The sequence below is a fragment of the Geospiza fortis genome, unplaced genomic scaffold (genome assembly GCF_000277835.1).
Source record: "Geospiza fortis unplaced genomic scaffold, GeoFor_1.0 scaffold70, whole genome shotgun sequence".
Taxonomy (NCBI): Eukaryota; Metazoa; Chordata; class Aves; order Passeriformes; family Thraupidae; genus Geospiza; species Geospiza fortis.
Window position 1 is genome coordinate 966,714 of NW_005054317.1, and position 20,431 is coordinate 987,144.

A 20,431-nucleotide genomic window follows, 5' to 3' on the forward strand; every position below is an offset into this window, starting at 1 on the left:
CTGGAGTAGCAGCCCGGCCCCGGCACCGCCCGGGCACGGCCGAACGCCGGGCTGTGCCACAGCTGGGTGGGTGCTCCTAACGCGGCACCCACCGCGGGTACTCAGAGGGAGCTTTGCTTTCACGGGTGGGCAGTGCTGCGAGAGCGTGAGTGTGATCAGGAGAAGAAGGGGAAGCTCGTCTCGACAGCGCGTTTCCTCCACCGGTGCTAACGGGGAAACCGAGCCTCCCTCGCCTTGCTGCCCCAGTTTATGGCTTGCAGGCAGTGCGCGCTCCTCATTGCATCTGCACCGGGGGCAGGTAAACGAGAAAGTGCAATGCTTGCAGGAGGAACAAGGCGCTCACTCACTTGTGGGTGGCTTTGTCCCCGTGTGACCCATCCGAGCCAGTCTGCTGTGGGACATCAGCAGAAATCACAACACTGAATTTCACAGAAGTAAATCCTGCTTGGGGTCATAATCAGATTTACGATATTGAAATGTACAAAATGACAGAAAAAGACCCTCAAATGTACAAAGTGACAGAAATAGACCTTGAAATGTACAGAGTGACAGAAACAGACATTGAAATGTACAGAATGACAGAAATAGACCTTGAAACGTACAGAATGACAGAAATACAAGGACTCTTGCTGCCCCATGGAGCTGGAGTACAAGCTGTGCAAAGAATGGAGACACCAAAGGGGACAGAAGGGAAAGTGGAGCCCAGCAAGTTTAGTACTGGAGGAGCTTTGCATCCCTCATGGAGCCACTGAAGTGACTCTGGTATTCACTTGGCAGTGGAGCCGTACAGCCTTTTACACTGTCACATTACAATGTAAATTACAGTCCGTTTTACACTGCTCACACCACATGTCTTCGCCAGTGGTGTCCCAAAATGTACTTTGCCTCAGCATCAGTCCAAATGCAATGAACAACTACTCTTTCAAGAGTTTCATCCAACTTGGATTGTGGCCAGATATAAAAATGTAAATTACTTCATGCTAAGAGAAAATAGCAATACTAAATGAGAAACTACAGAAAAACCACAATGCATAAACATATGCTTTTTTCCCAAGAATATATGGACTATAATAAAACCCTACCAAACTTTATCCTCAATGAAAAAGAGTACCAGCGGCTGAAATCCTTGAGCTGTTCAAATGTGTGATTTTTGTATCATCAATACAATCATTTTCTTCTCTAGATGAATCAATTAAGCCCTTTTAATAATTTTGTTTTGGATTACCATTTCCAAGGTTATCAGATTTACTCATTATTGTTAGCAATGTAGAGCCAATTGTGCTTATCAATTGCAAAGCTTTATGTTTCTATTTCTCAAGCAAACAGCAAGTTGTCCTAATTACTTGCCCAAAACATTGTAGATAATGCATTTTAATTCTTCTGTGCTCCATTAAATATGTACCAGCCAAATTCCCTTCATCAGAAAGATGCACTAATAGATGTCGTCTTTGTACCTTTCCAAATAAAACTTTTTCATTGCAGCTCTAAAAAAATTCAGTATGTATTTTACAGAAGAAAACAATACTCATTCCTTAGAGATGCTACTTCATCCTTAACTTGGATGGAAGAGCAGAATGGCTGATGCACCACTTTCTTCACTAAAATCAATATAGAAATAGTTCTGTTACAAGGAAAGTATTAGCACAAAAAAAAAAAAAGAACAGGCTGGGAGTTCTTAGGCTCTAAAAAAATGATTCAGAGGCAGTCTTGGAAAGTGTCAGTGAGACAAGAATAAATTCTCGGATGAAACTTCTTTATCTTTTACAGGCTTGTCCTGCAAATTTTAACTTATCGAGAGAAGATGGTGCCTACTGGTTCATAATCCAGCTTTCTGTCCAATATACTTATTACAGATTACTTTGCAAGGTCTAAAAGTTAATTAGTGCTGAAGTTCTCTGGAAATGCATCAAAAGTTTCTGAGGACTTGACTGAGGCCTTGGTCCAATACAAATCAGCATCTGAAATTAGATATCATTAACTTCTTAATGAATAAAAGCTTTTTATATGCCATACATCTTCAACTTCTGCACGTGAAAAATCTGGCACACAAGGAAGTTTAGGCTGAATATTAAAACCATCCAGCAATTTTAAATCAGTGGGGAGAACTATTTATTTTGAAGCAAATTATTTAATTTTTGTGCAGTACTTGAACTGCTGGTTCAGTTCAGTACATATTCAGCGGATTTCCAGTGTACAGGATTGTTTGTCTAATTTTTTTTTTTTTGAAAGAAAACTTTTTTAGGAGAGGTTACATAATTATGCTTTTTCCCTCCAGGAAAAATATTTGAATGCCTTTCAGAGGGGGCAGTAAGACAGTCAGTAGCATTTTAAAATGTAGAGAATTATCTAGAAGCAGAATACATCTCACAGTCCAAAGGCAGAAAAATTAGATTAATTGTATATTAGGTGGTACATTTAATAAATTACATATTTTAAAAATAAATACATAAATAAATAAATAAAGATTATTTTAATAAATGTTACATTTAATTATTTTAAAAGTAATTATTATTACTTTTAATAAATTACAGCTCTTGGATCTTCTTGTTCTCCTTCCTGCTGTATTTGTTTTGATCCACCATGGTCTGTCCCCTGTTCACCCTGTCAGTGTTTGCATTAATCCAGTAGCTTAGAAGAGCTTTATGTAATTGGGAATTCCTCCTCTGACAGTGCTCGTGGGGTCACTCTTCTGTTTACTCATCTTCCACCTTATCTGCAGCAAAGGAGAAGGCAGGGGAGTGTAAACATATCAGAAATAGCACAGTTGTTCGCAGGAATAGTACTGAATTAACCAGGGGTGTCACAGAAAAGAAACAAACCATCTCCCCAACACATTCGAGTTCAATTTCCACACTTCTTTATGAAAAGCAGCTGCTGAAATAAAATACGCTCAGTCTGTGTACGATGTTTTATGCAACCACAGGTAAGAATTCATTTTTTTTATTTGTCCAGACGATGGATTATGATTTTCACCCTAAGTGACCTAGCTTTACGCTGCCCACATCCGTACTGCCCGCTAATCACTCCCTTTCCAACAACTCCTGCAAACATCAGGAAACTCCACCAAATTTACAGGAAGCAAGAATTTACAGCAGATCTTTGCATTTCTGCACGTGTCCTGCAAAGGAACAGAGCCATAAACACCGAGCAGCGGAACACAGCCTGCCGGGCGGGGCGGAATGCGCTGAGGGGCGGCCATGAGGGGAGCGCCCGTAAGGGGGCGGACCCGCCCCAGTGCGCATGCGCGGCTCCGCCCCGGTGCGGGTGGGCGCGGGCAGTGGCGGGGGGGGGGGCGCGGGGGGCCGGTGGTGCAGGTCGGCGCGTGGCCCGGTGTGACGGCACCGGCGGGAGGCTGTGTGCAGTTCTGGGCTCCTGAGTGCAGGAAAGAAAAGGAGAGGGAGCAAAGGTGATGAGGGGTCTGGAGCCTCTCTGTGATGGGGAGAGACTGCGGGAGCTGGGCCTGATTAGGCTGGAGAGGAGAAAAGTGAGATTAATGTACATAAATACCGCCAAGAGGTGTCAGAGCACGGAACCAGGCTCTGTTCAGGGATGCCCAGCGATAGGACGGGGAGCAGCGCCCGTAAAATGGAATACAAAAAGTTTCTCCTCAATGTGAGGAGGTACTTTGGCATGGCGAGTGGCAGAGCGCTGAGCAGGCTGCTGGGGGGTGTGGGGTCTCCCTCTCTGAGGACATTCCAAGCCCACCGGGGTTCCTGTGTCACCTGCTCCAGGTGACCCTGCCTTGGAGGGGTCCCCAGGCCCCCCCAAACCGAGCAATTCTGTGTTTTAATGCCGAGCCTCGCATGGTCCATCCCTGTCCCTGCCCTGCTCCCTCTGCTTTGCCCTGGTGCGCAGGAGAGGCTGGGAGGTGTGATTATTTGGGATTCCTGTGGTCTGAGTGTTGTGTCCCAGTGGTTCCTCAGCTGTGAGATATCGAGGGTTTGTGTAGGACCACCCCAGGAGGGGTTCGGGGTGATGAATTTGGGCCAGGGATGCTCCAAGTGCAGCAGGAGCACAGGGCAGGGAGAGCTGGGCCTGCCTTTGGGGCTGCTGTTTATTTGTGAACCTCTGACTGGGGAAAATAAAAATGCATGCTGATAAGTCATCCCTGAAGAGTCCCAATGAACTTTTGGGGTTTTGGTGCCTCTTAGCTGTCTGTGCTTGTGGTGTTGAGAGAAGAAGAAAATTCACAGGAAAGTGCAGATGGTGTACAGGTGTAGGTGTTCTGCAAGCCAAGTGTTTCCAATTTAGATACAATTCCATAAAACACCTGGCAGCTTTTCAGCCTGGAATGGGTGGGAATGTTAACCCTGGAATCAGGTGATATGGTAAAATGGGAACTTTTCATATTTTTTATACATGCTAAATAAGGCTAATTACCTGTAAGAGAAAGGGTGCTCTGTTAATTTACCCTCATTAATGGTTAATGATTTCTAGCTGTTAATGGAATTGTCAGAATGGGGATATGTTTAGTAAAGGTAACTGAAAGCGAGTGAAAAGTAGTTATTTCCCGAATAATAGTTCTGTTCTGGTTATATTTGTTTAAATATTTTAATTATTTTTGGTTTAAAAAGCTAATTTTCAAAACTCCGTGACCTTTTGTAAACACACCTTCCAAAACAAACAAACAAAAAATCCCTAAACAATCCAAACTGGGTTCTAAATTAAACCTGAGATGAGAAGCTATTTAAAGGTCAGACAATTGTATATTGGGTAAATAGCATTATATAAATTCCTTTTCTTCTGCTAAATATGTACACATGCCACTGTGTATATATACATATGGTTCTGAGGGATGTTACCTAAACTGTCCTTGAACCTGTTGCTCATATTCTGCCTTACATGTGTGTCAATTACAGAATACAGCTCTATTTTTTGGAAGTATTACTTATTTTCAGGATTTTTAATAGTGGTTTGTGTTCAGTTCACTAGAGAACTGTAAAGGTCTGAGATTTGCTATGTGTGAAATTATAAATAACAGTTACAAGGAGCTGAAAAGTTTTAGGACTGAATTTTAATGTGGTTTTCCTGTGGGATGTAACAGGTGCTTTCCTGTACTCCAGCTCTACATTCTTTGTTTCATTAAGGTGCAGAGAGGTGGTTCCTTCATGTTTTTGATAACACTTTTATGTCATCAGTGTTTTCTTCTTGAGCTTGTGGAGGGTAATTAATGTGAGAATCTGAAATGTTCTTACAGAGTTTTGGAGAAGCATCACTTGCTCTCACAAATTGGAAGCTACAATAATCCTTTTCTTCTTTTCCTGTTTCTGCAGGGCCACACAAGCAGTGTTTGCTTTTCCTGCTGGATCCATCATGATAACTCCAGCTTTTGAACTGACACAGGACCCGGATTTCCTTACAGTAAAAATCAGAGTGCCTTATGCCAGAGCTTCAGAGTTTGACATTTACTTTGAAGGGGAAGATTTCAAATTTTATGCTAAGCCATACTTTCTCAGGCAAGTAGTGGAAAAAGTTTTCAAAAGTTGATCTCCATAGTAGGAAATGAATTTAATTTTGGTCCTTTCAGAATGTCCTTCATTTGCAGCTTTTATTCTGTTGACTACAGACAGCTCAGTTCGTGCAAAGATTTGATTTTTTTGGATCTGGCCTCTTTGTTCCTAGGCATTAAATCATGTTACAGGGAGTTGAAAGAAATACTTTTCTAAATTTACTGCACCATGGCTTTTTAATTGTAGATGGCCAGACAGCTCTCTGGGTGTAAATTCTGTAGAGTGTGTCTTTTGCTGGGAGGAATCCAGGGGGACTGAACTGCATGGATTGCATTACTGTGAAGAGGAGTGTAGCTAAGCCCTTTGTGCTGCTTTTGGAATGTGCCTTACATTTTTATAGGCTGAGACATTAACTTGCAGAATTAGTCAGGCTTTCAGTGAGGCATCTCATTTTTTGCCTGCAGATTGACACTTCCTGGAAGAATTGTAGAGGATGGCAGAGAAAAAGCATCTTACAATACAGATGAAGGTATTGGTATCAGTGTCAAAAAATGTCGTTATTCCCAGTAATTTATGCTTCAAAACAAAGCAAAGAGATAAAGCAATAAATTTGTTGCTTGCTGTGTCAACAAATGTTGCTATTTCCAGTAATTTATGCTTAAAAAAAAAAAGGAGATAAAGCAATAAATTTGTTGCTTGCAGAACCTTTATTATATGACTTAAGACAATAATCAGATTGGTGAATGTAGCTTCTGTGGATTGTTTGGTGTAAGGATTAAAAATTAAATAAAGCTTGCTTTCTTCTGTTGGTTTGTGTTTATACAGTGTAAGTCAGGAGACTTCAAGTAGTTAAATATTCTCTTTCATGTTTTATCATTAAAATCCTGAATTGTTATGAAATAAGGTTAAAAACATGCACGGGGATCATTGAAAAATAAAATGTTACCTGCATGTGTCCTACTTTTTCTGAGCCTTTCTCATAGAGGAAGAATGCACATTTGCCTGTCTCAGATATTTTAATGCAATGATTATATTCCTACTTTCTTTTAAGGTACTTTTACAATTCAGTTGCCCAAGGAGGTTCCTGGCCAATATTTTGAGGGGCTGGACATGCTGACATCTCTTTTAGCACCAAAGAAATCAAGATCAGCAAAACCCTTGGTAGAAGAGATGGGTATGACAAAATCAATCTAGTTTCTACAAAATGATACACGTGTGTAATGAAACAGTTATTGATCTATAGAGGGATACATGTAGAAAAGTACAATATTTTTATTATTGACTATTCCAAGGTATGAGAAGGATGTGAATAAATAAAAGTATGGATAAGAGCAGAAATAAATATGTTGCAGATCATACACATGTCAACTTTAGAGGTTTAGTTATGTTTTAAATCTTTCCAAAATATGCTTAAAATGTGCTTTAAAAAATGCTAATGCTCTGTAGGGCTTTGTACCCCTCTAGTGGCTGTAGAACACACACACAGCTGAGTCTTCTGCTTTCTACAAACTACAACTGGACTATTAGCTCAACTGAGAAGACAATTAAAACCGCAGGTTCTGGTGCATGTCCCACTTGACATCAGTATTTAACAGACAAAAATGTTTGGCCATCTCTGATTTTTAAATTCCTGGTTTAAATGATTGATAACATTACTGTCAGGGTTCTCCTAGCATCAAATGCTGATCTTACTGAATTCAGTGGAAGATGTATTTCAGTCTGAGGAAGTGCATTTAAAATTTAGTGCTCCTGATGGTCATTTTTGAAAATTGGGGAGTTTAAAGCAGGACAGTGTTAGAGATCTGTATGACCCCGTGTTGAGTGAGATTTCTTAAAAGATGCAGTAAGATAAGAAAGGCAAACACCAGCAGCACAATAAACCTTTCAAGGAAGCAGCATGTATTTTTCTATGTAATAACTTTCTTTTTGTGACCATGCTGTAGATGCATCTGCCTCTACTGAGCTATGTGAAGAGAATGAAGAAGAATTTGACTGGGAAATGGAACAGATTCCTTTTGAAGAGAGCCCTTCACCACTGCAGCACCCCTATGGATTTGGGAATTTGCGCTCAGGGGTGTTCCAGAGGCTGCAGGTGGGTGCATTTTTTCTTCTCCTCTCCTAGAAGTTCTGGGTAACTGTGTAGGCTTCCTTGCTCACAGGACAGCAACTTCTGAAAAGTGCAACTCAGTTATGTTACTCTAACTTGCTATTGTATGAATTATAGTATTCCCAGGGCTTGGAGCAGGATTGCTGTTTATGAATGAAGTATTTACGTTCTGGTTGGACATGCATGCTGCTTTATTACCGTGAAATTTGTGAAGAAATACATTTCCCATCAGGAAATGGGATGGGAAATAACTACCTAATGATGTTTAAAAGGGCACTGCAATTGCCTATTAATTAATGTACAACCACTTCAGAGAGTGAGAGTATTCTCAAAAGTCAAATGGTGTGTGATTCTTACCTTGTATTTGTTGGGGTTGTGTGCTTTTGTTTAACATTGCAAATTTATCATAATGCAAAATAACCTCCCTGCCTTATGATAAAATGGCCTGCCTTGATAATATCATGAGTTCTAAGGAGCTTCAAATAATTGCATTTCCTTGGAATTTTGATGTTTTATTTGCATAGTGGAGCCTGAATTTGGAGATTGGAGCTTTTCTAGGGATTTCAGTGTAATTCTGATAAACATCCTACTTAAATTCTTCCTGAATAAATCTTGTGTGCCATACCAGAAGCTTGGTTCTATAATTTTGTTGCCATTTGCAGGATGAGCTCAGTGATGTTATTGACCTTAAGGATCCAGACCAGACTCCTGCAGAGGAACGTAGGAGGAGACGTTTGGCAGCTGAGGCTGCCAAGTTTGAGCCTGATCATTACCTGTGAGTACTGATTAGTACTGATTAACTTCACCTGGCCAGGTACCTCTGAAACACATTCCCTTCTCACAAATGGTTGGATTTAAGATCACTTCTGGAAAGAACAGCTTTACTTTTGGTCTGATTTTGTCTCATCAGAGCAGGCTATTTGTTTTTTGCCTTCATCATGTGAAACTTGTTTTACAGCAGCATGAAGAAAATGTCCAAATCAAAACTTTGTTTCTTTTATGCTTCATTCCATGTAGCGAGGTGAAAATGATTCTTTGTGCCTTTCAGATTGGAGTATTTCAGGTCAAGTTAGGTTCAGATAAGTAAATTAAATGAAAGCCATGAGATTTATTAATATAATTGATTCCAGCAAGATGGATCTGATGGGAGAATAGGGTAGTTGCCAGTGGGGAGAATTAGTACTGTGGTGTGTTTTGTGGGGACAGGAAGGCTTAACCCATTTTGGGTTGTTTCAGAAGTTAACTTTTCAAACCTGGAGTTTTTCCTCAGTTGGATGTTTCAGAGGCATCCTCATATCTTCCTGTAACACAAAAAAACAGAAGAGCTTTCTTGAATTACATTTCACTAGAACTGATGTAGTTCCTAACCTCTAATGGGATGCAAATTGCAGTAATTTCAAATTTCAATTTTAGACTCTGTGTTCTGGCCTGGTAGAGCTACGCCATTTAGTTTAATGGCTGTGTCTTGGTTGTTTCAGAACAGATGATACCAGCCTTTCTTCAACAAAAATTGTTTTCCTGAGGAGAACAGAAGCTCTGGTAGAAATGGGGGCAAACAACTGTTCTGGTGGCCTTGAGGAAAGTGTACCCTGGCTGATAAGTTGCTTTGACATTGAAGGGAGGCAGCAAAAAAATCTGTCAGTGTGAGAGAGAAGCAGATTGCATTCTCTGTTCAGGTTTTGTGTGGGGATGAAGAAGGTATTGAGAAATTTCCTGTGTTTTTTTTCAATTCTCAGTATTTATACCATTGTTTGGCTTGAAGAAAAAGCTCAGATGGTAATAGGAGGCTTAGAACTTGAATCCTTTAGGATAAATCCTCCCAGAATTGAGATTTTTACCACAGTGGCTTTGTGCTGAGATGGTGGTGATCTCCCTTCCAGAATTCATGTACATCTCTTCTTTTTCCACCTTGTTGCTGCATGTCCTTGTTAAAGTCCATCCCTGCTTCACCTTTACCCTTCTGCTGCATGACTTCCTCCCAAAAAATTCCCTGGCTCTTGAGTGGGAGAGCTACCCAACAAAATGATTTGTCTGAGAAGCCTTTGGAGTGTTTTCGTTCAGCTGCATTCAGAACAAATCAGGTTGGTTCAGCTTCATGTGATGCTGCAAGCTCATTAATTCCTGGGCTTCTGGGTGGCCCAGGAAAGGTGGAGGAGGTAAGGAAGGAATACTGAAACATAGGAGAATATTGTGTTTTCTTAGATAATTATTATTTTATGCTTTAAAGTCAAAGAACGTATTTCTAACATGGAAAATAACCCGGGGCCAAGTGAGATGTATTCTATGGATGTGTTAATATCTACCCACATATAATATGAATTGAAATAAATAGCATATGAAAGTTCTTTTTATTTTCCCTAGAGCTGATTTTTTTGAAGATGAAACTATTAAGCATCTTTTAAAGTACAAACCCTGGTGGATTGATGCTCATAGAAAGATGACAGCCTTGCAGGGAGAAAGTCATCAGGAACATGACAGTCCTGCATTTGGTGAGAATATACATATATATATATATATATATATGAAAATATATATATATACACAATCTGTTGCTTGAATGGTAATTGCTGTGATGCCATGTTATAGCTTATTGTTCTTAAAGCAAATTTATTGCTCTATTACATTTAATATTTATTACTGTATTACATTACTTTATGTGTCTCAGAAACTTTTTTGAAAGAAAACTCTTTGTGTCCATTTAGAAACCTAAAGGGATGTTCCAGGGTAAGTAGGTGACCTTGTGGTAACACTGCTAAGAGATAACTGAGGCTGCCTCCCTGCACACAGTGATTACAGAGAGCACTGCAAGTTGCTATTGAGCATTTTCTCCTATTGTTCTTTGTTAATTTCCTATGTTGTATGAAAATCTGATATTCCTAAAGCAGATGATGATTATCCCTTCACCAGGGGTTCTCAGATAATACCTGCACTTCCCCATTTTCCCTGAGAGAAAAATAGAATTTGGATAGATGTTGTGTATTTTACTGTGAATGTAATCTGATCTTCATTCCTGGTGTCTTTTCAGCCTCTGAAATTGTTAATTATGTCCATCATAAACACTTGATTTAAAAAGCAGTGGACAAAGGTACAAGAGGCTTGAGAATACAATAATAAGAGGTTCCTTTGTTTGTTTTTATCCATTCACTCCTTAGTAAATGAAACACTACTCCTGTTAGCTTGGCTTAAGGAATATAATTAAAGAGAAGAGCTGCTGGATGATTTTATTGATAAGGAATGTTTCTCCTCCAAATTGAGGTACTGAGGAAAAACATGTCTGTTGTTGGGTTTTAGGGTCAAAACCAGAACAACTCCTCAAAAGGCTGGCAAGCCTGCTAATGGAAATTACAGGGAGAAGGGACTTTTTATAAAGGATCCAGAAAAGGGACTTCATAAAGGATCATCTTTGCTCCATACCATTTGTAATGACAGATATCTATTTCATAAGAATGGTCAAAAAAACCTCACCTTCATGGGGCTGAGTGGAGAGGATCATGCTGTTTTGTGAATCTTGAGGAAATTTAAGTAACAAAAGAAGCAATCTGGACTTTAGGTGATGTCAATGCCAACAAACCCACCCTTTTCCTTGGAGAAACCTAAGTTTTGGTAACATTTGTGCTGTTTGGGGAAGTGACTGAAATCAGTGGAGGTTCCTAACCCTGAGTGAGCTGTGGTGAAGGAAACCACCATGAGAGGGAGTGCAGGTTCTACTTGAAGGTCTCCTGTGTATGGGAATGCAGAAGGGCAGGAGGTGGCTCCAGGCTGTTCCACCTGGGATCTGAGCATCAGCAGGATGTGTCCCCTGGGGTTTTCTATTGCTGTACCAGCCAAGGGAATGGTGCACTTAATCAGCAATTCCTCTCTGTCCTGTGGGAAGGAAGGATTTGGTTTTGAATGAAGACATGCTGCACCTCAGGTTAAATGTAAAAGTGAGTTTATGGTGGGAGACATAAAAATTAGCAGATTCTTTAAAAAATTATTTTCTTTTTCAGAAACACTGAATAAAGAGAATTATTTTTTTTCTCTTCCTTTTCCTGACTTACATTGATGTCTTTTCACTTGTTATCTTTATTGGTTTCTTGGAACCAAAATCTTGATTACTTTTGTCTTTATAATGTCTTTGGCTGCAAGAAGTAATTAGAAGTACAGATGGCCTTTTTTATTTTTTGCATGACATTGCAATTAACTGAAGATTTTCTTTGGTTGATTACTGCTCTTATATTTATCCCTAGTTATTTTCTCTTTGTTTTTACATCATCAAGTTCTTCTAATGTCTCATTACCAAGTTTTTTTCTCTTTTTGGTTCATCTCTTCTCATTAACATTTAAAGTTTTCATCTCTCTTCTGTCCTTACTTTGAATCTATTTTTATTTGACCTTTTTACTTTTTCTCCAGCTTGTGTGCATGGTTTGTGTATTTTGCCTTTTTGAAATTTTTCCTTATCCCAAGTGTCTTTTCTTTTTGTCCTTTTTGTTCATCTTACTGTGCATTCTCTTGTTCACACTTACAATGTCTCATTCAAGTCAAGTAATACTCCATAAAGCCTTATTAATTACACAGCCTTTCCCATGAGGGGATAACATTTTTGGAAAGCTTCCTTGCTGCTGCTGCTGAAGTTTACGTTAGTGTCTTGCTTCTACAGATTCCAGATGAAAGGGTTTGTATTTTCTAACAGTCACATTCAGCTTGGTTAAGAGTTCATTTTTATTCTACTTCCAATTGCACTACTGTAAAAAACCTCTTCTTTAGGCAACACAATAATCTTCAAAGGCTCAGGCTGACATATGTATTTAATCTAACATTTATATGCTCCAAGGATATCTTATTTTGTTCAGGGTAACCTCTCATGCTTACAGTGACTGTTCTCTTTCTTATTTCTTTCTAGAAAGAGAAGCAATTTCCTCTCAAAGTTCCACCTTTCAGTAAGGCTTGGCTCAAATATATGCCATTACTGGTGGATTCATAAGTTTAAGATGGATTACTTTTCTTTTTTTATCAAATTTCTGTCTACCTGCTTTGCTCAGTTTTCAGGGCTTTGCATCTTGTGTTCCTTCCTGGCTCTGCTGCAGAGCAGTTTTTATTATGTGAGGAAATTCTGCTTTTTATTCATACAAATAAAGGGTCCCACTGTAAAGTATCTCGGGGTTTAAAAGGCAAGATAAATATCAATAACTAACTTCATTCTGACTGACCTGCTCTCTGCTGACTTCTCCATCTGATGATGCTGATTCCTTAACCTACAGGGGTAGAGGCACACATTTAAAAACCTTTAAATTGTAATGTAATATTTCAGTTTAAAGGAAAAAAAATAAGGAAGGAGGGTTCAGTTCTGCTCAGTTCTTTCCCTTTGGGAGAGCTGTGGGATTCAAGACTTGGCTTGACAGGATCATAAACTGAGGCTCTGCTCTCACCAGCAGATTATCAGAGGTGCTGCCTGAGCTGTACTTTCCTGACTGACCACTGAGTCAGCTCTCTGTGTGGGTCCAGCACATTTTATCTAAGTGCCCCTAACACATTTAGAGCTGGAAGTGTCATAGTAGTCTGGAGATACAGATCTCCCAGTGATTTAAGTGGTGTTATCACAGTGTAAAATAGCAGTAGGGCTGTAACAAAACACCCTCTGGCTGTCAGACCTCATCCTCCCCTCAGAGATTAAACTCCGCTTCACTGACACTGCTACTAGAGGACAATTTGAAGTATCTTCTTTTTTAATATGAGGAATGGCCAGCTTAAAACAAGTAAAAGAGGTGATTAAAATGTAAAGGTAATGTCTGCAGCCTCATCTGTCAGAAACTTTGTGAGATGAATGTCTGACTCCTTTAGATGTGGATATATTAACACACATTTATATTCTGGCATGGTTTTGCCACTGGCAAATACACAAAGCAATTTTAAATCCAAGTTACAAAAAAGTTGCCAATTTAGCTTACTTGGTAAGTAGCAGCAAGTGCTGCTTTGCATCAGATTAATACTGATTGTGGTACAGATTGTTAGCTAAAACTTGGCAATGTAAGTGTACAAAAGTGTACAGGCTTAGTACAGCAGAAATGTAATTACAATTTTAATTGTTCTGATAATTTCACACCATGTACTTGTAAGTACAGGGAAAACAAAGTAGGTGGTGGTTTGGGCTGTTAATAATGAGTTTCAGGCTTGGATAATTAATTTTCAAAAACTTCAGGCAATTGATAGAATTTTTTTTCCAGCATTGAAGTATTTTCTCAGAGAAAGATATTTTATTTAAAACACCTGGCACTTTGCAGCAACTTAGGGAGCATCTTGTAACATTTACCTTTGGAATTGTCTAGTCTACATCTTGTTTGCTGGTATGTAATAGATCTGCAGTTTCTGTGTTTATGGTCCAGTTGTAGATGTTATGATGCTTCAGAGTTGGAATTTTAAAGGAAGAAAACTTTACTGCTATATTTCATTAATTTCATTGGGAGTTTCTTTGGTGTTTAAAAGTGAAGTGTGGTTCATGTTTACACTGAAGAATCAACTTCTGAGGAAATTTACTGATAGAATACATCATCTCTAGTTGTGATTCAAGGGGTGATACTGACCTGCTTAGCATGAACAGAAAAAACAGAGTTAGAATGGCCATGCTCTTTCTTAATTGTCCCTTGCCTCTGGATTTTTGTCCCATACAATGTGGGCTTCAGAATCCTCATTTTACTTGGATCCTGATTGTGCATTTATCCCTGTATAAGATATCCAGGCATCCACAGAAAGCCTTGGCACCTGAGAGGTTCAAAATCATCAGTGTGTCCATGCAGTGCTGTGCTGGAGCTTGACATTGAAATGAATCTACCAGAGCTTAATAAAAGTTAAGAAGGGAAGTAAGAGTGATTTAGGCTTTTTCTTGAGTGATGGGTGACTTGGGATTAGTTACCTGCTCCTTTTTAAAGACACTGTTGAGGTAGTATTACCACCTATTAAAGTGAATGTGCCAGCTTTAAATTCATAATCAATTATCCTTTTACTTTTTATAGTTGTCTTCTCTGAGGCAGAGAGAGAGCAGATGAAGAAGTTCACAAATAAATCTTATCTTCTGGATAAAAGGAGCCGTCGCCACGCATATCTTGGGTTAATTGATATTCTTCTGGCATATTGCTACGAGATCCGTGTCAATGAAGGGGACAAGAATGTAAGTTAATAAAAGTAAAAAATATAACATGTGTTAGGAACCTAGTGCTGGATCCTGCACTGCCATTTAGGGAACTTACCTTTTAACATGCACTTATTCCCAGGCATTAAAGTTACGTGATGAAGTTAAAATTAAAGACTTTAGATTTGGTGCACATGGGGATTAGTAGGATTTCTAAATACCTGTGTTCTTCTGCAGCAGCATTGGAGTAGGGGAGATGTGGAGTACCAGGAGATTCTAGGCAATTCTGTGCAGTTCTGATTTGTGTATCTTGATTCAGGCAAATTTAACAAGTAATTTTTCTTTTTTGTTCTGTGTGGATACCTTGCCCTCTTGGAATTGCTTCCCAGATACAACTCTGTTCCTCTCATCTCCTGTGCTGATATGAACCAAGGGGTTGTGTTTTCAATGCTTTTAACCAAAATATTGGCACATGTCATCAGAGCCATTCTGGCTTAATCAGACTGACACACGGGGCACGGACTGCAGCATGACAAGCAAAATGTCCAGACCTGCTGGTTCACCAGAATAATCTGGGATTGTTGTTGTGTTGCGTGTTAGAGCTGCACAGAATTGCAAATCTGCCAGGACCACAGTTGTGCAATTCTTTATTGGTTTTGCAGTAACTGTATGATGTGTGTGGAAAACACACTGGGGTTTTTTCTCCCTTTCCCCCTGCCCTTTTTTTTAATTCCTATTTAATAGGAAAACCAAGACTTTCAGGCCACACAAATCTTTACTAGAGCCAGGATTATAGATCAAGGCTTTCTGGCTTTTTGCCCCAGTCATCCCACTGGACCACACTTCCACTCAAATGCTATGAATCTGTCACATATTAAGAATAATGACATTTTACATGTACTGCTGGCTTCAGGACTCTCTCTGCAAGCCAAAAGGCTTGAGCTGTTTTCATGAAACAAGGCATTTGAGCTTGGCTTTTGTTGATTCAAGTATCTGTTGCTTTGTGCAAAGGGACAGAATTCCACTAAAATACCATTTCTCTGTGTATTGCTGTTATATTTTAAAGATTTTGTGCATGGGCTGGATCTTCCTACTATGGGAAGCAACTCAGTTATTCAACATCTGCATTGCAATATAATTTTTAATGCTGTCCTGTGGCCATTTCAATGCACATAATGTAATTACTGCTTCTTATTTACAAAAGTTCTTGAATTGCTGCCAGAATGTTACCTTAAATAGTTTGCCAGCAGTGTTGGATTAGATAATACTTATTTTACTGTCTTCTCTTAAAATCAGGTTGAATCATCTTGGAACATCAGGAAACTGAGTGCAACGTTGTGCTGGCTGGAGGTAAGGTAAAAGTAAAGTTTTGTGTTGTGTTTTTGCTGGCTTACTTGGGGTTTTTTTTGGTGTTTTGTGTTGTTTCTGTGCCAAATTTGCTTTTTAATTATTGAAGATTAATTGTATATCCTATTTTTAATGGTACCAGAAATTGATTTCTGGGCTCCACAAGTTATTGGGCATGTATTGCTTTACCCGCCTCTTTCTTTTCAGCCTTACTCTTGGAATAATAAAGGCTGGAAAAGACCTTTAAGATCCTCAGGTCCAACCATTTCCAGCACAATCACCATGTCCACCATTAAGCCATGTCCAAGTGCCTCATCCTTGTTTGAGTTACTGCTCGTCCTCTGGAACCAGCAGAGATCAGAGGAAAGCCTGAATTCCATCTCTCCACATTCAGGTTATTCACTGAAAGCGCCCAGGCCTGTGCAAAGAAATTGTTACAGAGCTGGGGGTGGAAAGGACTGGACCTGGCCTGAAATCCATTAATTCTTCTAATGCAGGATGGTGGAAAGACCTGTCCCAGCTCTGAGCTGAGTCTGCTGAGCCAAGTCTCACTTTGCAGGATCAAAACTGAAACTGGACAGGATTTTTGGGTCCAGTCCTTCAATCTTTTCCACTAATGTTGAATGTTATATTCAGTTATAACTTGTCTTGTGACAACAGGTTTTCTTTTATTTCGAGTTCTGCAGTAGCAGGTTACAAAGGAGTGCAGTAAAAATGCCCTGTCTTAATTCACAATTTATTTTTTTTTCTTTATCCCTATCCTAACATAGTGAAGGAGTTTTCTGCATGTGCTTACCCTCTGATAGAGCAGTTCTTGGTGCAGCCTGTGCCAACAGTGTATTTCACACCTAGAAAACTCACAGTCCTGGCACCAAACTCTTAATAACTATCTCTGTTGGACAAACCATTAGGGCTGGGAGTTTTCATCATTCTGTACAAAAAGGAATGCCTCAGCTCTGGTTTGTTTGAGCTGACTGCCATTTTGCTGGCCATGACATGTACACACCTTAGCCTCTAAATATTCAATCACAAACCATAAATGATTTAAATGCTTGCTGGTGATCCATTAAAATGAGCAATGGGTTGAGGTAGTCACAGAATGCAAAGAAGTGCTGGCTGTCAGCAAAGTGCTTTTATTAATTTTAATAGATTGAGAGTTCAAGATGAAATAGGTATTTTTTTTAAAATTCATTAATAAATGGAGCATTTTGTCTTGAAAAGTGAAAGCTGGGAGGGAAATCACTTTTAAGAAAGTCTTTAATAACTCCTTAATGCCTCTGGCCTGAGTAAATTAGAGGTGTTCCTCACTCATGAAGGAGGACAATGAACTGTTCTCCCCAGGCAGGTATATTTATCCCTGTCTTGAATATCTAGAATTTTCATGAAAAGCAGAGTCATGTATCATTTTTAAAGTTCTTACATGTACACATGTATTTGGTTAATATCATATGGATTTAATTTTCCTTTATTCTTAAAAGGCTTTTTATAGCTTCTCCTTAATATATGTAATAATGTGGGACAGATGTAATTTATTGCTTTAATCTAAAGGATGGCAAAGTCTTGACTGAGATGTTTTATTCCCATGTTCTCTCTGGTTTTTTTAAAATCCCAAACCACTAAAATGTACAGGACTTCTGTTATCTTGCCATGCAAACTCAGTGTGCAGTGTCTTGTTTCTGTTTAACATGTACATTTCCATATCTATTCAAATACAGATTTTTAGAGGCATAATAAATCAAAATATGCTTTTTTTTTCTATTCTGCTATGGCTTTTTTTCCTTAAAGGAAAACAAACAAGCGCACAGACAATGGAGATTTTTTCACCAATGCACACAGACTAATGGAGATTTTTCACTTATGCACGCAGAGTTTCTCCAGCATCCATGATGTCCTGGTATCTTTTGGAAGAAGAGTGCTGTGCTATCCCCTGTACAGGCATTTTGAGCTGGTGACACGTGCTTTCAGTGACACAGTCATGATTCTGCAGCTGGGTGAGTGTTTAGGGACTGGGAGTTGTACAAACCATCTTTATACCTTGGCTTGTTAAAGTTACCTGCAGCTTCTCTATTTACATGAGTTACTTCTTTGAGAAAAGCATTAGATTTATTTTTTGGACAGAAAGATCACTGAGAAGCAGTGGTTTATTTTAAATGCTTGTGAGTTGCAGGATTAAAAACCCACACAAGTGGCAATATTAATCTTTACTACTGCCAAAAACTGTTGCTGATGGAAAATTCCATTGACATTATAACAGTCAGGGAGTGAAGTTTTAAGGGGAAGATGGATGCTGTCCCTCCTCACTTATCTGCACTGCCTTATGTTGCTGTTCATAAGTGTGAAAAAGAAAATTCTGATAACAAAACTGCTGTGATGCCTTTCTCTGTGTAGGATATAGTTCATGTGAGGTAAGAAATTTGCTTTTATTTTAATGTCACAATGGAAAATGGTGTTGCAGTGAACATTGAGTGATCCAGTGAAATACTGCCTGACTGGGTAAGTTAGTACCAGGATATTTTAATTTAAAAGTTTGTAGATTGCTTTCCTTGTGCCTCAGAATGCTGTTCCATTAAAAAGAGAGAATTACAGCAAAGTTCAGTTTATCTTTAGATGAGTGCACCTTCTTGAAAATGTGGCAAAACGCATAGAAGTCTGTGGGGAAAAGAATGTAAAATAGAGATATATGACTTAAACTTTCCTTCCAAATGATGAAAACTGGTAGAATTTCATGATGGTGTAAAATCAGATTATCATATCAAATGGCACATACAGAGCTGGGGTCAAATTTTATCCTCATTTTGAAATAGTCTGTGGGAAGAGGACTGGATTTCTGAGTCTGTAAAATTCAGTTTTCAGGCTGTTCAGGCAGCTCTCTCAGCAAGGAGCTCCAGAAGGATCCAGTGATCTGCAGACACCTCCTCTGACTTTCCTGTTACACACATTGGAAGCTTTTTTATTCATGGTTTTAAACACAACTAGTGGGATTTTTTGAATAATCAAGAAGTAGCATCTGCACATAAAAAGCAGTTTATTTATTGATCACTATAATGCAGAGCTGTAACTACGCAAAAACTGTTAAATATCATGGGCCCATGTTCTGAAAGCAGAGATTTGATAGCTTGCCTGATGCAGGATTCCCTGTTTCAAGTCTGGCAAGATTTGCAGCCTCTCATTAGAGACCCATCAAGCTACCGTAATCCAAAACTTTGAATTTATGAAGAAAGACATTTTTAGTTGGGAATTAGTGTAACATTCACTGATGTACATTGTTACTTGGCAGATGAGTAACAGGAGTGGATGTTGGAAATGGTTTGGGCTGACAGCTTGACAGCTGGAACCTGAAAAAATCGGCAAAATTTTAATTCCACACATCATTTCTTTGTGAAAGAGCACACTTCTTTTTAGTCAAAATAGTGATGCTTGACAAGCATTGATGGGGATACAGTTTAAAAGTTATTAGTTATATTTGGGGTTTTAGGTTTTCTTTGACTCGGTTTCCAAAACCAGTGGGTTTTTTCTGTTCTGTTTGCCATGGCTTTTTGCTCTCTCCATTTCCTCTTCCTTATTGCCATCTTCCTCCCCTTTAACTTTCATTCTCTGGCTGTATCTTTTTTCAGCATGGAATTACTTACAAATAAGCAAACAAATTTTGCGCTTGAACAGCAGGGGGAGTTCTGATCTTTTTTGTTTCTTTTTTTTTTTTCCCTCTCCTCTAAATCTGTAAAATGTAATTTCATCCCTGTTCAGGTTTCATAGCCTAGGAGGAGCCAGCCTCTTGGGAGAGGGTTATTAGATTCCATTTGCAGTGGTGGCTGTTTTCATTTGAATGTGGGGTTTTTTTCCCCACCATTAAACGGTGAAAATAATTTTTTTTAAGTGTTCCAGCACTTAACCCTTTAGCAACTGTCATCAGGAAACTAAGGGGGGAGATTCCAGCTAATTGGAATGTTGCATAGGAAGGAAAAGTCAAACTGACAATGGAAGGTTTTCTAGTTGTGGACTGAGAATACAGTAAAAGACTAAAAATGTTTTTGACTGCATGTCAGATAGCTCCTTCCTGAACATGAAGTGAGTTTTTTCTTTCATTTTGCCAAGCTATTCTGTGACTAGCAGAAGTATGAAAAGTTCTCCGTAATTCCAGGCCCTGTTAGGTAATCCTTCCATTGCCTCTCCCAGTTCCATGTGCTTGGCCCTGCTGTGAGCTGTGTGTTCCCAGCACTGCTGTTCGTGTAGGCACAAAGGGAAAAAATGCTCCTCTTAAGAGAGATGCTGGGCCATAACTTCTTGTTATTTGTGAGCTACTTTTGAACTTAGTTTGTCTCTTTTTAAATACAGTGCCTGCCTGTCTGTGCTGCAGTTTGGAGCAGTGGAGGAGCTGGGGGAAGGGGCTGCTTCAGCTGTGGAGAATTACACGCATGGCTGGGC

General features: G+C 39.3%; 1 protein-coding gene across 1 annotated transcript in view; it reads left to right on the forward strand.

Annotated features, from left to right (window-relative positions):
• Positions 1 to 3,362: 3,362 nt before the first annotated feature.
• SHQ1 (SHQ1, H/ACA ribonucleoprotein assembly factor) overlaps positions 3,363 to 20,431 on the forward strand; it is a 37,877-nt gene continuing 20,808 nt past the window's right edge. The window contains exons 1-10 of the mRNA XM_005420158.2: positions 3,363 to 3,406; positions 5,274 to 5,456; positions 5,915 to 5,979; positions 6,502 to 6,624; positions 7,394 to 7,542; positions 8,220 to 8,332; positions 9,919 to 10,046; positions 14,547 to 14,701; positions 15,959 to 16,012; positions 17,877 to 18,000. Of these exons, the coding sequence (XP_005420215.1) occupies positions 5,314 to 5,456; positions 5,915 to 5,979; positions 6,502 to 6,624; positions 7,394 to 7,542; positions 8,220 to 8,332; positions 9,919 to 10,046; positions 14,547 to 14,701; positions 15,959 to 16,012; positions 17,877 to 18,000 (1,054 nt within the window). The 5' untranslated portion in view covers positions 3,363 to 3,406; positions 5,274 to 5,313. The remainder of the gene's footprint in view (positions 3,407 to 5,273; positions 5,457 to 5,914; positions 5,980 to 6,501; positions 6,625 to 7,393; positions 7,543 to 8,219; positions 8,333 to 9,918; positions 10,047 to 14,546; positions 14,702 to 15,958; positions 16,013 to 17,876; positions 18,001 to 20,431) is intronic.